Source organism: Lutra lutra, chromosome 3 (genome assembly GCF_902655055.1).
Source record: "Lutra lutra chromosome 3, mLutLut1.2, whole genome shotgun sequence".
NCBI lineage: Eukaryota > Metazoa > Chordata > Mammalia > Carnivora > Mustelidae > Lutra > Lutra lutra.
The window spans coordinates 45,023,568-45,039,852 of NC_062280.1; the positions used below are offsets into that span (position 1 = coordinate 45,023,568).

The 16,285-nt window shown below is 53.0% G+C and overlaps 1 protein-coding gene across 1 annotated transcript in view; it reads left to right on the plus strand.

Moving 5' to 3' along the window:
• The window catches only part of RAMP1 (receptor activity modifying protein 1), a 41,784-nt gene extending 26,293 nt beyond the window's left edge, over window positions 1-15,491 (plus strand). The window contains exon 3 of the mRNA XM_047722761.1: window positions 14,906-15,491. Within this exon, the coding sequence (XP_047578717.1) occupies window positions 14,906-15,161 (256 nt within the window). The 3' untranslated portion in view covers window positions 15,162-15,491. The remainder of the gene's footprint in view (window positions 1-14,905) is intronic.
• The last annotated feature ends 794 nt before the right edge of the window (window positions 15,492-16,285 follow it).

A 16,285-nucleotide genomic window follows, 5' to 3' on the forward strand; every position in this document is an offset into this window, starting at 1 on the left:
TTCAGGAACCCTGCTGATTCCGTCCCTGCCTACCCGCCACAGGCCTCTGTTTCCTCCCCAGGAAAATGAGTATAAAAGTATTCACTTCTTTAACATCTCCTCATTTCCCTCCGTACAAGTTTCCCAGAAGTTCTAGGATTAGGGTCATCGTTACCTCATGGAATATATGTGCTCAGCTGACTATTGGGGTCAAGAGGGGGAAATAATTCATCTGAAGGGATAATTATTCATCCCTTGCAAATGTGAATGAATTCATCACTAAAACCATCAGATCTGCGTTGGGGGGTGGGGAGGATTTCTTTTTCTAGTTTCACTGTTGCTCGATTTGGGCTGTTTTTTGTTTCATGTTTGTTATTTCATCAGTGTTTATGGGGTCTGTATTCTTCGCATTCCTCCCTGAAACATAATGACACATATCATCCCCTTAAATGTTTCAGATCTTCTATATTCAAAATTTTGTTTAATCTTTGTGTTTTTCTCGTCCTTTGTGTTCTCTGTAGAGAGGTCACCTGGGTCAGCAGAGGCAGATGACAAGAACCACTTTTTTATTCATTGTGCCCATTCTTAAAGGTCTTTAGAAAATGGGTAGATTTTAGATAGCAATGTCTTTTTAAAAATTTTTGGCTTTAACTTTCATCATTTGCTTTTCCCTCTTTTTTGCTTCCCCCCCGCAAAAAAAATTTTTTTGCTTCTTTCACGAGATAGAATTTTGATGCTTATTGTATCATCATTTTTTCTCACCTTTTTTTGAACCTAATGAGGCCATGTGGTTTCTCCTTCTGGACCTTCTTTGCCACTTTCTGCTGGTTTTGAGATGTCCGTGTTTTTGTCGTATCAGACAGTTTTTTTCCGTAGACAAGTACATTTTCATTCTCAAATGTTGTATTTCTGTTTGGTTCTTACTCTCTTCTTCTCTTGACAGAGTAAGAGAACAGAGAGCAAATAGTTCCTGCTTCCATATTTTTGTTGAGATTTTCCTTGAGATCCTGCACATGACGACCTTCTGTAAACACACCGCCAGTCCTTGAAAACGAACCATATTCTGCTCGTTCTGTTTCATTCCCACTGAAACAGCAACGGACTCCGCACTGTTGTGCTACGCAGCTCCTTCCCGTGTTCCTGAACTTTCTGTGTGCTTGATAATGAGCAGTGGATTCTTCAGTCCTGGCCAAACTGGCATGGTTTCTGCGTCGTTCTCCCAGCAGGTGTGCATGCATAGATCCTGCTCTGTTACTACAGCATTTAGATGCCGCACGGTTATGCTGCTGACATCGACCGTGAAGTAAGGTTACAACTCCTGCCACGTGGGATGGTTTTTGCCTGTGTTAATCTCAGCCTGGTGTTAGCACTGAAACGCCGGTCTGCAGCCCCTTGAAGCTTACTCACACCTCCTCTTCCTCTTCTGGTGTGTCTTGCGAACAGCATGTTGCTGGATTTTGTGCTTCCGCAGGGAGAGCAGTGAGCCTCATAACTTGAGAAATGACCTTGTATTTGTCCTTTCTGTTCAGCCTTTAGGTGCTCCTTTTTTTGTCTTGATTTTTTAGGTTACGCTGATTTCTTTTTTTTCTTCCCATTGTTGAAACGTGATGTCTTTTCTATTATCTTTCTGATGAGGCTGTCGGAAAACTTCTTTTCACTCAACCAGCCGTGAAATGTGAAACACAGATGCTCTGGTTTCTGTGTTGGTTTTCTTACAGGGTCAGACCGCATACGCTGGCCTTTCCCCGCTACCACCACACCGTGGAAGACTCCCCACCCCCCGCCAGAGTCTCTGGGTTTTTGGATTCCTGGACTTTTGCTTTGTGTCTCTGTCTCTCTTTCTCTTTCTCTCTCTCTCCCCTCATTGATTTGGGTTAATGTTCTAGTATTTTCTTTGTCTTTCTGTCCTCTATTTTGTTTTTATTTTTCACCCTGCATGGTTCTGACTTTTGTCAGTAAAAACCCTTGGTCTGATCCGGCTCGTGGCTACTCATCTTTGCAAATAGGCTGTTAACTCAAGCATGTCTTACTATTTTTAACTCATCGTTCCCTTTCACACGCGCCTTTTAGATTCCGGCAATTATTTGAAGTAAATCCTAGGAATAAGCTGTATGATTAATACGTTCTCAAAAGCAAAAATTTTCTAGGGTGCTTTAAAAAGCTGCCTTTCTCCAGGAGTGACAGCTTGGCAGGTAATACAATGTGATGAACAGCCCGGTTTTCTGAAGTTGGTGTAGCGGGCATTCCATTGTCTCTGGGTTTTTATCATGTCATCAGAGAAGGCAGAGAGATGGTTTCTTATCTTGTAAGCATGACCTCTGCTTTCCAGGGTTGGGGAGGGGGGTTGCTTGCAAGTTGCTAGAGGCAGGGACTGGGAAGGGACTGTGAAGACATGGGGTGGGCAGGAGGCAGGCCCTGAGCCCCATGACTGTTTAGGGACTGCCTTCGGGGGGCCTTTGGGCAGTATCCAACACAGACCCTCAGGCCCTGGACTGACCCTCAGACCAGCGCCTGACTCCCCTCCTTGGACCAGGACCAGCTTGTTCTGGTGCCACTGGGGGGGCTTCAGGACCCCCTCCAGAAAGCCAAGTGGGCCTGCAAGGTCCTTGTGACCTTGATGTCTCTGTGTTCCCATCCTCCTGGGCTGCTGGGGCTGCTCCAGGTGCACACTTGTCCCAGGCTGATTCCCAATCACAGAGAAGCATGGCGGATGGCTGGAAGCTTCTGTCTCGCTGTGGGCAGCCTCAGCCTCCCAGCTTGGAAGAGCACATGCTCGCCAGGAGGTGGGACAGAGCGTTGGCAGGCCAGGGGCCGCTGGTGGCTGCTCTTACCGAGTCCCAGTTGTGGTTCCTCCTTAAAAAGTGAGATGAGGGCGCTCAGGTACCATGAAGGAGTTCAGAACCAGATATTTAAGTGCTAGCCTCTGCTGCGGACCCCACAGGGGGCGGGTCCATGCTGTGGCTGGTGGGGACCCAGAGGCAGGACCTTCAACCCCTCCTGGGGCTGCACCCCCACGGGTTTAGGCTTCAGCACCTGCCACACGGTGGCTGCTGGGGAGCCCCTCTTTCTCCCTCAGGGTGAGCCCCGGGAGTAGATGGAGGGTCCACAGGTGAGGGTCTCGGTGCTGGCAGGTCTCAGCAGAGGTCAGGAGGGAGAGGATTGTTCCTTCCTTCCCTCAGGCACACTCCCTCCAGGCCGGTTCTGGGGAGACAGTTGGTGCCTGGCCTCACAGGAATTCTAGGCTAGAGGCAGAGGCTCCCCAACAGCTATGGGGTCCCAGTGGCCAGGTGCCATGTGTTCAGGGAGTGTCCAGCTCAGAGCAGGTTTCCCCAACTTGCTGTTAGCTGGGGACTGCTACGTCCCCCTGACAGCTGAAAGCACAACAGCTCAGTGCTTGGTCTCACCACCAGGCCGGATACCGTGGTGTGGAATGTTCCATGGCCCTGCTCTTCCCCCTGTATTTGGTGTCGCCCCAAACTCCGAACGCACTAAGACTGGGACAGTGAGGGCACAGGTGGCAGGGGCCACTTGGACGAGGAGGGCACAAATGGTGGGACATGGCGGGAGGGCAGGACAGGTGTCCCTGTGGGGGTGGGCGGAGTGGGGTCCCAGCTGAAAGTGGCATCACAGAGACAAAGGGGCTCCAGGGAGGGATGGGCAGAGAGCTGTGGGACAAGGATGGGCTCCAGGGAAAAGCCCTTCCCTCCCATGGCCTGCGTAACTTCACAAGGATAATGTCCTGGGGTGTCAGTGTCCAAACATAGCACCCCACTGTCCACCTAATCCTGGGACACAGACTCATGGACACCCACATCCCAGCAAGGGTGGGAGTGGTGGCTTCACCTTCCTAGACCTGGTGTCTGTACCGGGGTCCCAGATCTCCACAGGGGTCCCAGCGAGGACAAGGGTGGGAGGGGGCTCACACCGATGCCTGTGTGACAGCAGGCACAGCTTGGTGAGCTTGGTGATCAGCCACAGTTCCCTGGCTTCTCAGATGCCTGCTGGATTTTACAAGTGCAGTTTCATCGCCCTGAGCTCCAGACCCCAGGAGCCTGGTTCCTGCCCCAGCCTGTTCTCAGAACAGGCCCCAGCCTGTTCTCATTGTGCCCTCGCCCACCCAGCAGGCCCTCTCCGTGGGGAGCCTGGTTGGGCAGCATCCTGGGCGCTGTGTCTGCTGCCAGCACAGACTGCGCACAGGGCCAGGAATGGATTTAGAAACCTCTGCTTCCTCCCAGTGTGAACAGAGGCTCCAGAAGCTGTTGGGCACAGAGCCAGGGGCAGGAGTCGTGGAGCAAGACAAATGAGGCCGGGCCCCAGTTAGGTGCCTCCTCCCCAAAAGGGGCTTCTGAGGCCAAGCAGGGGAGGAAGCTACGTGCATGGAGGAGCCAAGCAGACATGGGTCAGACCCCTGGGCGCCCCCTTCACTGTCACCCAGGGTCACCCACACGGGCCACCTCCGCAGCTCACTTTGTAAGAAGAGGTTCGGAACGCTGGTTCAAGGAGTAACTTCCCATATTCTATGGGAATGTGTCCTAGGATCTCCTAGCCTGTGGAGGGCAGAGAGCCAGGGCATCTGCAGTCCTGGGTAGGGACTGTTGCCCTTAGCTGCGGGGAGGCGAGGGGTTGACACCCCAACCTAAGTGGGTCCCCATTCTGTATGCCCACAGCTCCCTGGATGGCTCCATGTGACCTCCTTAGTTTCAGGTTGTCCCTCGCCCAGGGGACCAAGACTGGGCTTGGCCTGACCCCAGGGCCAGGCAGCATGTGCTCCCAGCAGGAACCCACAGCCTGACCCCAGCAGGGCGGCTGGAGAGCTGCCGCACCGCCTTCTGTGTCTCTGTGGCCTCAGGTCCCCACAGCCTGATCTCCCAGCACAGTACCCTGTGGTGCCCCAGTCCCTTTAGGCCCACCCATCCTACCCACCAGTGTTTGCAGGCTGCTGCTCTGTTTGCAGACTCCGAGAGGAGGGTGCTCAAGCCATACTCTGGCCCGATGGGGGCCAAGCTCAGGAAACCAGGGCTGGGCCTAGAGCTGTCTGGTATGACAGCAAAGCTGTATTGTCCACCAAACTCTGATTAAATCTTCCAGAAACACAGAAAACACTGGGGTCCCCTCAACAGACAGCGGTCACCTTGACTGGAGCTTCCCCCATGGGTTTGGGGGTGTGAGGGCCTCTGGGTAACAATGGCTTCCTGGTCTCCAGCTCAGACCTGTGATGGTCTTCTCGGATGGAGAAACCACAGCTCAGAGACACTGAGTATCTTATCCAAGGACACACTGTAGCTTGGCGGGTTGGATCCTTCACAGGGCGGCTGGCCAAGGTGGAGGCTGAAGCCACATGGCCTGCCTGGAGGAGGGGGCGCTCTTCCCCATTCCACACAGGGCCCCATGTACTGCACGGCTCCCATGTGACCCCCACCCACTGCTTCCAGGTAGTGCCAGCCAGCCTGGTTGCAGAGCTGAAAAATGTTCCCAGGGAGTCTCCTATTGTTCCCCCAAAGTGTGCTCTGGGTTCCAGGCCCAAGGGTGGGCTCTGGGACTGACACAGGAACACACAGTTCTATGTGTAGGGACTGCGGGTCTGTGCTTCTGAGACATGGGTCTAGTGGCCTTGGGCCCTCCTGCAGGCCCTGTATCCAGGCAAGGAGCTCCAGGACAGCCCAGGTGGGAAGGGACCATGCCCTCTACCACCTCTCCCTCCTGGCCTAGGTTTGGGGAGTAAGGGCTCCAGATGGTTCCTTTGGGGGGGCCCAGAGTCACAAGCATATCAGCCTTGTGCACTGAGCCCTACTGTGCCCCCACACAGGGACCAGGATTCCACGGGGACCTGAGAGGAGCCACCCCATTTCCCAACGTCCCAGTCCGGTGGGGAGGCAGATAGCAGACAGGCAGCTGCAATTTGATGGAGGGGATAGTATGGGGGTTGCGGGAGGGGGCGCCACAAGGTCAGGGGACTCATCCAGGGCGCGCATACCAAAAGCACCAGGCCTGAGTCCTGTCTTGAGAGGAAATAGAAGAACACGGGCAGGGGGTTTGGGGGGCTTCAGGAGGAGAGCCACAGGCCTGTCCTGCCACCCTGCGGTGGAAGCCGGGTTGGGGGAAGCCAGTCCTCTGCAGGAAAGGAACCATGGAATCCTTTCTTCACGGGATGGGGTCACGGAGCAGGTCGTGCGTATGTGCATCTTAAGAAGCAGGCAGAAAGCAGAACGTGGGAGAGGAGCCAGGTTCAGGCTCCCAGTGTCTACCGCCCACACACCATTGGGATGGGGGTGTGGGGGTCACTTCCAGGGGCAGGGGCCTCAGGACCTTGTCTGTACTGGGTGAGAGGGCATTGCCCTCCCCCAGGCAGCATCTTTCTGGGCCAACACGCAGGGACTGAAGTGGGGTGACCCTAGACCGCTGCCTTGCGGTTTTCCCCTGTGGAATGTCTCTGGGGATGGGAGCCCAGGCTGGCTTCGGGCCAGGAGATGGGAAGCCAAAGGTTCAGCAGGGTGGGAAGGGGGAGCACTGGCTGGAGGAGGCCACAGAGGGCTGTCCCACATCTGTGTTCCTCAGTGGCCTCGCAGGGCGAGGTCTTTGCAGCTCTTCCCTGACCCACTTCTGCTGTTTATCAGCTGACGCACATCCCGGGTGGGATGCAAGTGGTTCTCAGGACTGTCACCTCCTAGCCAGCGTGAAAATGCCAGCCGGTCTCCATGGGCCTTCCTCTTCCCTGGGACCCTCCCGGGGCTGTTTATTCTCTGTTCTGTTCATGTTCTTCATTTTCTGAGGCAATGGCACTTGCCCACCTTCCTCGGCCAGGGCCTGGGGGTCAGGGAGGTACGGTTGACCAGGGAGCTGACATGATGTGAAGTTACCTCCGCTGCTCACAGGGTTTTGTATGAAGCCTGTCGAGCTGTTTCGGTTCTTTGTGGCCCAAGTGTTGGTAGAGACCTTATAGTCTGTGCCCGTGAATGCTGCGAGTCATGGGCCAAGCTCCCTGGGCACACGGGTCTGCCAGGATGTCCGGGGTCCCCATCTACAAAATAAGGAGATCGCCATGGGAGGAACCTTGGAAAAATGCATTTTTCCAGTACGCGTTTGCATGCAATGGTCACACTAATGCCAAAGCCTTCTTGTCTGAGCGCTGTGGCTCAGCCCTGGGCGGCAGAGATGCTCAAGGCCTCCTATCCCTGGGCCTGGTCACAGACTTCCTTTGACATCCCCCAGCATCAAGAAAAACAAAAGATGTCCCATCTTGTGCTACCTCCAGGCAGGAGGGCCGGCCTCCTGACTCCCTTGTGTGGGGGCCCACAGAGATAGAGACCACGTGGGCTCAGTTAGCCACCTGGGCCACCCCCGCCCCGGTCTCTCTGGGGTCCTAGGCCCTTTGTAGCAATGAGCCAGCCTGGCACGCTCACTCTAGGCCTGACACTGTGTGGTTTTGCGTCACCAAAGGAAGTAGCCCCAGCGGTGGCCAGCCCCGTCCTGCCTAGGAAAGGCTGCGCGTGACGACCCAGTTGTGGGTCGGAGCCCTGACCCCAGAGGCGGAAACCACAAGGGAGAAGACATGACCACTTGAAGATGAAGTCCCCCTGGCCTGTGATGAAAATTTTTCTCAGGATTGTTTGTGTGGGCCATCCCCTAACTTTTTTTTCATCCCCTTAACTTTTACAAATAGTATTGCCATTGTCTTCTTAATAGTGTGTAAATGAATTGTCAAATTCTCCTCAGACCTCAAGATTATAGGAGTCGTCTTTAATTTCTTTTTTTTTTTTAAGATTTTATTTATTTATTTGACAGAGAGAAATCACAAGTAAGCAGAGAGGCAGGCAGAGAGAGAGGAGGAAGCAGGCTCCCTGCAGAGCAGAGAGCCCGATGCGGGGCTCGAACCCAGGACCTGGGATCATGACCTGAGCCGAAGGCAGCGGCTTAACCCACTGAGCCACCCAGGCGCCCCTTTAATTTCTGGACAGTTGACTTTTTTTGACTTATCCTTTTCTTACTAATTTCTACTTTTGAATATTGTAGTCAAAGACTACTAACGTACAATTTCTTTTTGGGCTTCTGTCATTGTTCTTTGCTGCCGCAGTAGAATCTGTGACCTTTGAAAAAGTGATTGATTCTCTGCTGACCAGGCACATCACAATGCTTCAGTGAATGTAGTTTGTTTACATTATATGGGTTTTAATCTGCTCAGCCCTGAAAGGGAGTTAAAGTCTCCGACGTGAAGGTGTGGTCAACTCCATCTCGTGCTTCTGACATATGTAGGCTGTCTCTACACTGGGGAGATCTCATAACACTGTCACAGTGGGAATGTCACTCTTGGCGCCCTTCCATTGAGGGATGAGCAAAGGTTGGCCTTGGGAAGATGGGGTTAGGAGCCTTCCAAGCAGAAAGCAAAGACCTTCCAAGCAGCATGTGCAAATATCCTGAGACAGAAATGTCAGCCAGCCAAGCTAGCGTGTAGCCAGTGAGAAGGACAGGACATGGTTGAGGGTGTGTAATAACCCATGAAGACAAGTCACTTCTGCCTACTCCTGGGCCTAGAGATAGGGCCACGCAGGAAGGGAGGGGACAACTCTGGAGGTGAGGAGAAGCCCATGATGCCTCAGGAGCTGGGCAAGGTTTCCCAGGTGGTGGGAGAGGGGGCTGAGGCAGGGATAGCCTGGAAGTCAGCTGTGTTGACATCTGGATGTGGACAGAGGCGAGTTTCACATGCAGGTGTGGAGGGTCACAGCTGGCCCAGGAGCCAAGGAGCCTGCAGAGTATGGACACCCCTCCCCGCATGGGGTAGGTAGCAAGGACAGGGGAGCCTCTCGGTGGGGACAGATCAGGCTGCTGACAGAGGGGAGAGGCTCAAGGGAGGAGGTGGCAGTCAGGAGAAGCATCCCCAGGAGAGGAGACCATGGAGAGGAGCTGCCTAGGAAGAGCGCCCTCTGGTGGCCTTCCTGAAAGGCTGCGGCTGGAGCTGGTCGTGGAGACCATTGGTGGGGCTGGGAGCCCCCAGGAGAAGGAGCACAGGGGAAGCTTTTAGAAGCAGTCTCCTTCACCCCTGTCCAACTGTTGGCTGTTTTTCACAATCAGAAAGTTGCAGTGAACATCTCGTTACATGACTTGCGTCTGCATTTTATGGTATTATTTTAGAATAATTCCTAGAAACAGAATTCTTGGATCAGAGGGTATCCCCAGTTTTGAGGTCATTGACACGTACTGCCAAACTGCCTTCCAGAAAAATGTCATTTTATCGATTAGTGATGATGTAAGTGCCCACCTCATTCCACTACACTGTCGTCAGTGCAGTCTTATTTTTAAATCTAGGAGTTCACTTTTTTTTTTTTTTCCTAAACAGTGAGGTTAAAGTTCTTCACAGATGTGTATTAGTTGTTTGGATTTCCAGAATGGCTGTCTCACCAGGGGCGTCACGGGTATCTGGCTCTGCATCTCGCACCCACCCACAGGCTTCTCCCACTCCCCGAAAGCCTCCCTGCCCCATGTCATCTGGCACTCTGACAGGCTCTCAGGCCAACCGCACTCAGGCTGCCAGGCCACCACCTCCCCTCCCCACGGGGGGTGGGGGGTGCAGAGCCACTGGAAACCCTGCACAATACATGATCCTGGACAGGTAGAGTCAAATACTGAGGCAGATGAACTAAACCTAAGTCCAAAAGCACTTCCTCCTCCGATTTTGGAGGCTGAGACACGTGTTCCCTGGTCAGCGTTTGCTCAAGCTGATGGAACAAGAAGCGTGTACTTCAGGAGTCACACACCAGTTGTCTGGGAGGAAGCGATGAAGTAACATGCATTTATTGGGCACCTGCTGTATGTTGGGCCCTTGACCTCATTTAACTTGATCCACCCTGTAACCCTGCCAGGTAGTCTCCTCATTAGAATAGAAGGAGGCCAGGACTCACTCGGATAGGGGTCATGAGATCCCCAAGATCACTCGTGATAAGTCATGGAGATGGGATTTGAATCCAGGTCTGTGGGGTGTCAGGGCTCAGACTCAGATACCCCACACATCAGGGCCGGTCAGGGCTAGCTGGGGTAAACACCAACCACAAGTGTCCCCAGAGCACACCACTTGTCTGGGGCATCCATGGGCATCGGCCTTCTTGTCGATAAGTAAACACCCGTGAGTCATGGCACCCTTGACTTGGGACCCAAGTATATGGGAAGCTCCCACCATAGTGTTCAGAAACATGCCAAGCAAAGTTTGCTTAAGGGCCCAGAATAGAAAGACTCATATAAAAAAAAAGGGGGGGGGGTAATTGTAATTGTTCAGTTACGTGAGAACTGAAAATAGAGGGTTAAGGCAAGAATATTTTTCATGATTATTTTGGGCCCTTCAGTCAGTACTATGTTCTGCTGAAGAGAAGAATGTCTGCGCTCTGAGGGGAATTCTCTTATCACACCCTTGCTGACAGGGCTCAAAATATTTATTGAAAGTTTCAGCTGTCACTTCTATATAAATAAACAGGATGTGGATGGCCAACTGCATGTTAGAGATATTTTTAGACAGGGGTGGCTTTGCAGACTGGAGGGATAACATTTCAAGGAGAAAGCGCCTGATCCCAGAATAGCCCACCAGAGGCTCACCCTCCACATGGCCTCAGTGTGGGGTCTGACAAATCTTGTCTCTTAGGTCGGGAGCTCTTCCCCATCCTGGTTGGCCAGCCCAGAGATGGCAACCCCAACCCCTCTTTGTAGGGACATCCCATCTCCTTTCCTTTAGGCACAGAGGATGGGGAACGATGTTTAGGATGGATTGTCACTGGTCCCGCTGACTGGATGGGTCTGCTGGGCCTGAGGCAGGGGAGAAGGCAGTCATTCAGACCAGCGCTTATAACACGTAACCCTGTGGCTGACCAACAGCCAGCCCAGAAGGCTGGACTTGGGGCTTTTACAATATGTGACACGTTCAGCGTTTCCCCGGGCCAGCCACTAGATGCATGCTGGTTCCTTCCCTCTCCCAGTGAGACCCAGCCTGTCAGGATTTCCTGCCACTCTTCCCACTTCTGTTTTTACTTGAAACATGAATCCTTGCTCACTTGGGAAAACCGCACACCCCGGTGGGTGCGGGTCCCCTGCAGGTCCACTGCTGCCGCCTCAGCCCACTCTCCCCCTCCTGGGGCCTCCACACCCCGCCCTCCCACATGGACTGAGGGGGCCCCATGGTCCCTGTGCACTCGCAGCAGTGACCCAGAGAGCATCCAGGGCAGAGAAAACAGTGACTTAGCGATTTCAAGGCTAAAAGGAGCTACGTAGAGGGGGCGCTCAAGGCTGCAGACGCCCTGGCCTTTTCCGTGCAGCCTTTTCAAGCCTCCTTGGGTAGTTCCTCTGTGGTCTCTGCTCCCTTTACCCACTTTCTACATCAAAAATCAGGAAGATCAGAAATGTATCTTTTAAAGATCCTCATTTTTACTTTTCACAGAGCTCTTCACCTTGCTATGTTCCTCTGACTGAAAATCTCAAACGTTTCTTACAACCCAGATCTGCCGGCAGTGAATTCTCTCAGTCTTCAGTTCAACTTTGTGTGTGGAAGCTATTTTTGCTGGGCGTGGAATTCTGGGCAGACAGAGGTGTGTTCCCACTGCCACTCCCAACACTTTGTCACCCCATTGTCCCCTGGCCTGCACAGTCTCAGGTCAGAAGTCTGCCGACATCCTGTCATTGCTCCTCCGTAGGTGTATTTTTTCTTGACAGGCTCTAGGATTTTTTCTTTTGGATTTTTTTCCTTTATCTTTGGTTTTCAGCGGCTAGTTTGAATTTGATGTGTCTACATTGCTGTTTATTGGCTGTTCCTGTCACTTTGGTTTTTGCTCTATTTGGGGTTCTCTGACTTCTTGGATTTGCAATTTGATATGTCACTAATTTTGGAAATTTTTCAGCCATTATCTCTTAAAAACTTTTTCCGTCCCATTTCTTTTTTTTTTTTTAAAGATTGTATTATTTATTCGAGAGAGAGAGAGCACAAGCAGGGGGAGGGGCAGAGGGAGAGGTAGGAGCAGGCTCCCTGTTGAGCAGGGAGCCCAATGTGGGGCTTGATCCCAGGATCCTGGGATCTCTGACCTGAGCCGAAGGCAGATGCTTAACCAACTGAGCCACCCAGAGGCCCCTCTGCCCCATTTCTTCTCCTCTTTCTGGGACTCAGATTACAAACTGGAGTTGATATCATTGGCAGTGTTATTAATTCGCCACAGACATGCTCTATTTTTTCTCTTTGTGTTTCTGTTTAGTAATTTCTGACCTACCTTCAGGTTCACCAATTCACTCCTCAGATGTCAGGTCTGCTGATGAGTCCATCAAAGGAGTTCTCTCTGATGCTGTGTTTGTTTGTTTATTTGTTTTCTACACCTTGCATCTCTGCTGAACTTCTCTGTGTCTGTTGGCTATTTTCCCCACTTAGACCCTTTATCATAGTTTTCCTTTTGAAGTCCCTGCATGATAGTTATGACATCTCAGAGTCTGATTCTATGGATTGATGTATCTCTTGAGAAGGGGTTGCTTGGATTCTGTTGCTTTGGAATGAAAGTTCATGATTCTGTATTGAATACTGAACATTCATGTATAGGAAAGCCGAGACTGAGGTAACTACTGTTTCTACCTGGAAATGGGTGAGCCGCTCCTGCCAGGCTGTTCGGGTGGGGTTTTGAGTCAGTCTTGTCAGGAACTGGGCTGGGCTTGGGCCTTGTGGTTGCCGCGGAGAGTTTCCGAACACCACAGGCCTCTACATCTCTAGCAACAGGCTACTGTGGCCTTGTGCTCAGAGTCGGGCCTGGTGACATGTCCTCAGTGCAGCATCCCACCCTGCATGCCCGGGCCACACACAGTGGGTCTCTCCCCACCTTGTCTGGGCAGCAGATGGTTACTGCTTGTTGTCTGTGTTATGCCCATATGAGGGGGCAGAGCCTCAGTTCAGACAGGCCCCTGCCTTTGGGCCTCTCCCATGGTGGCCAAACCTTGCCCTGTATCTGTGGGGCCTTGGCGAGGAGTCCTGCCTCCCTCCCAGTGGCAGGAGACCTCTGTTTGGTATCACCCAGGATCCTAGGCCCAGGATTCGTTCCTGCTGCTCTCCCAAGGGAAGACAGTCTTTTCCCCCATCCTTCCCTCAGCCACCGTGCATCTTTCTTGTGCCCTGGGCTGACAGGCTGTACCATCCCTCCCTCAGCAGCTTCAGGCTTTTGCTTCCCGGGAGAGAAGGGCCTGGGAATGTCAGAAGGGCTATGGGTCTGTTCCCTCCTGGTCCTCCAGGGGTCTAAGGCTGGCAATTCTTACATGAGAAGTATTCAAGAAACGTAGAGTGCTGGGCCACGTGTGACAGCCAGTCTCCCGCCTGCCCCAGTCCTCAGGAACGCCCATTGGCGCCTCATGGGAAGACGTGATGAGTCAGTGTGTCTGGGGCCCCAGAAATTCCAAACTGACCTTCTAGTCCACAGTGGCCTTTGGTAGTTTTTTATAAGTGGACTTCTTCTCGCATCTGGTATAGCAGCTGTGTCTCTTTCCCACGCGTGGCCCCAGGTGGGACAGTTCTGGCTTGAAATAAGTTACTTCACTGCTTTGCAGTCTCAGCTTTCTGACGGATTCCAGAAAACATACCATTTCTTAGTCTCTTTGGCTTTTTTTTTTTTTTTTTTTTTTTTTTTTTTTTTTTTTTTTGGTTATCATTCAAGTAAGAGCAGCACGCTTTGCGGCTTTCTGCCTGATAAGCAGAAGCAGAAGTGATTCGCCTTCTGGAAACTACATCTTCCTTTCCCCCCATGTTGACTCTTCACTTATTAAAAAGTAATTTACCCAGAGTGTTAAATGTAGACCCACCGTATCCAGCAGTTACACACTTGGGAGTACACCGAAAAGAATTGAAAGCAGGGTGTTCAAGAGACGTTTGCCCACCCACGTTTGTACCAGCTGTGTTCCTCCCAGTCGCTAAACGTGGAAGCAACCTAGGTTGTCCATTGATAATGGATAAGCAAAATGAAGTAGGTGCAAACAGAACGTGATTCAGCCTTGAAAAGGAAGGAGTCTGACACCTGCTACAACATGATGAAACTTGGGGACGCTTTGCTTGGGGAAATAAACCCATCACAAAAAGACAAATACCTTATGATTCCACTTACCCAAGGTCCCTAGAGCAGTCACAGTCAGAGACAAAAAGCCGCTTGGTGGGTGGGAAGGGGGAACGGGAAGTCAGTGTTTCATGGGGGCAGCGTTTCTGTTTGGGAAGCTGAGAAAGGGCTGGAAATGGTGCTGATGGCTGCATGACAGCATAAATGTACTTACTGCCCCTTACTGTGCACTTAACAAATGGTTAAAATAGTAAAATGAAATTGTGTTATTTAAATTTTACCACGATAATAAAAGAAAGAAAGAAAGAAACAACTGCCTGGTGATTGGCGTGTGCTGAGTGCTCTTCCAGGCTCTGCGATTACAGGTGTGCAAAGCAGGCTGGCCCTGTCCTCACGGCGCTTACATATGATACATACGTCCCTCCGTACAACGAAGGGTGATGGACCCTGTGGGAGATGCCAGTGAGAGTGGGAAGATGGGGGCTGGGAGATGAGGCTCCTGCCTTCCAAGCCGAGGGGCAGGCATGGGGCAAGGCTGGAGAAGCTGCGGATTTGTGCACGGATGGCTTGTTGACCCAGGCTGCTGTCTGAGCGGGCCTGACTGGCCCACCTTTCAGGCTGCCCTTACATATGGCATCCTAGTCCCTGGCACCCTGGAAGCATGGAGGGATGGCCCTAAGCCCCCGCTCACCTTCCAGGGCCTGGCCACGTGCAGGACATCTGGGGATCCCCCACGACACCGTCTGGGGCCCCCCTCTCCTACAGCCAGGGCTGCTGCCCCTGGGCCTGGACTTCTGGGAGTGCTCACCATGGTGGGCAACTGGGTCCTCCCATGGCCCTCGGCCCACTCAGGGGCTGATGAGCTGCTTTTCCATCTGCAGGAGCTACAGTGAGCTCACAGACTGCACCAGGAACGTGGCGACCCAGCTGAACTGCTTCTGGCCAAACGCAGCTGTGGACACGTTCTTCGTGGCCATCCACCAGCACTACTTCAAAAACTGCCCCGCGTCCGGCAGGGCTGTGCGGGACCCGCCCCGAAACATCCTCTGTCCCTTCATCGTGGTGCCCATCCTGGTGACCCTGCTGGTGACAGCGCTGGTGGTTTGGAGGAGCAAGCGTCCGGAGGGCATCGTGTAGACGCGCAGCCCCGGGGGGCCAGGCGGGGAAGGTGGGGAGGCCCAGCCTGGCCTGGGGAGAGCTTCTGGGGCCCTAATGTCAGTACAGGACCCCGATCCCCCTCACTTCTCTCCAGAAAGAGTAATCAGGATTTCAGGGTGGTTGCAGTACAGGCATTAACACAGAAAGGCTGGAGGTCAAAGCGACCGAGGTGGGGATCTCCGGTTCTAGGAGGGAGCAGGAGTGTTACCATCATTGTACCTGGGGAGGGTCCCAAGTTCTGTCTCCCAGTGTCCCAACCTCAAGCCAGACTCTGGATAAGCAGTTTGTGATTAAAAGGATGTCCTCAAATGTGGGCAGCATTATTATTTCTGGGGATGGATCCCTGAGGGAAGAAGGTTGGAGAAACACCAGCCCCTTCAGATTCCATCTGCCTCTATGCGAAGAGACCATCCCAGGGCCCTGTGGGGGGATGATGGGCAGCTGAGGAACTTGTGTGCCCCGAAGAGGCTTCTGAGGGACCCTAATGCCCCCACGCCCCCTCACCCTTACCACAGGAGCTGGAACCACTAGCCCTGAGGACTGTGGTTCACAGCCAAGCTGAGGCCCCTCCTCGGAGATGCCTCACCAGCCCTCAGGTCCAGGTACCCACCTCCATTCTGTCCCCGAGAGCTTTGCCGGCTGTTTTCAGGCGGCTGCTGCTCTCCCATTCACAGTTCTTTCCAAACCCTGCTTACAGCTGCCTTCCAGAAGTTTCTGAATCCGCCAAGGGAGATTTCATGCTGTTCCTCGCTGATGTCTTCTAAGCTCTGACCTGTCCTCTGAGGTCCCTGCAGCCCCCAGCCTGCCCTGCCCTCCAGGGCCTCCTGGCCCAGGACCTGCCCCTTCTCAGGATGACTGATGGGATGTCACACACACACACTTCAGCCTCGGCGTCTTTCTCTGCCCTGCAGGCCAGTCCACCCAAACACGGGCCCAACGCCATTACCTCTAGAATGTCCAGCAAAATGGCCCACAACCACGTGGGGTCACCCACCACCCCACTCAGCAGCCCAGTGCTCAGCCAGACTCCCCCACCTCTTCCTGGGCACCTGCAGTCCCAGCACGGGCAAGCCTCTGGTTTGCAGATGGTTCCCCTCATGGAG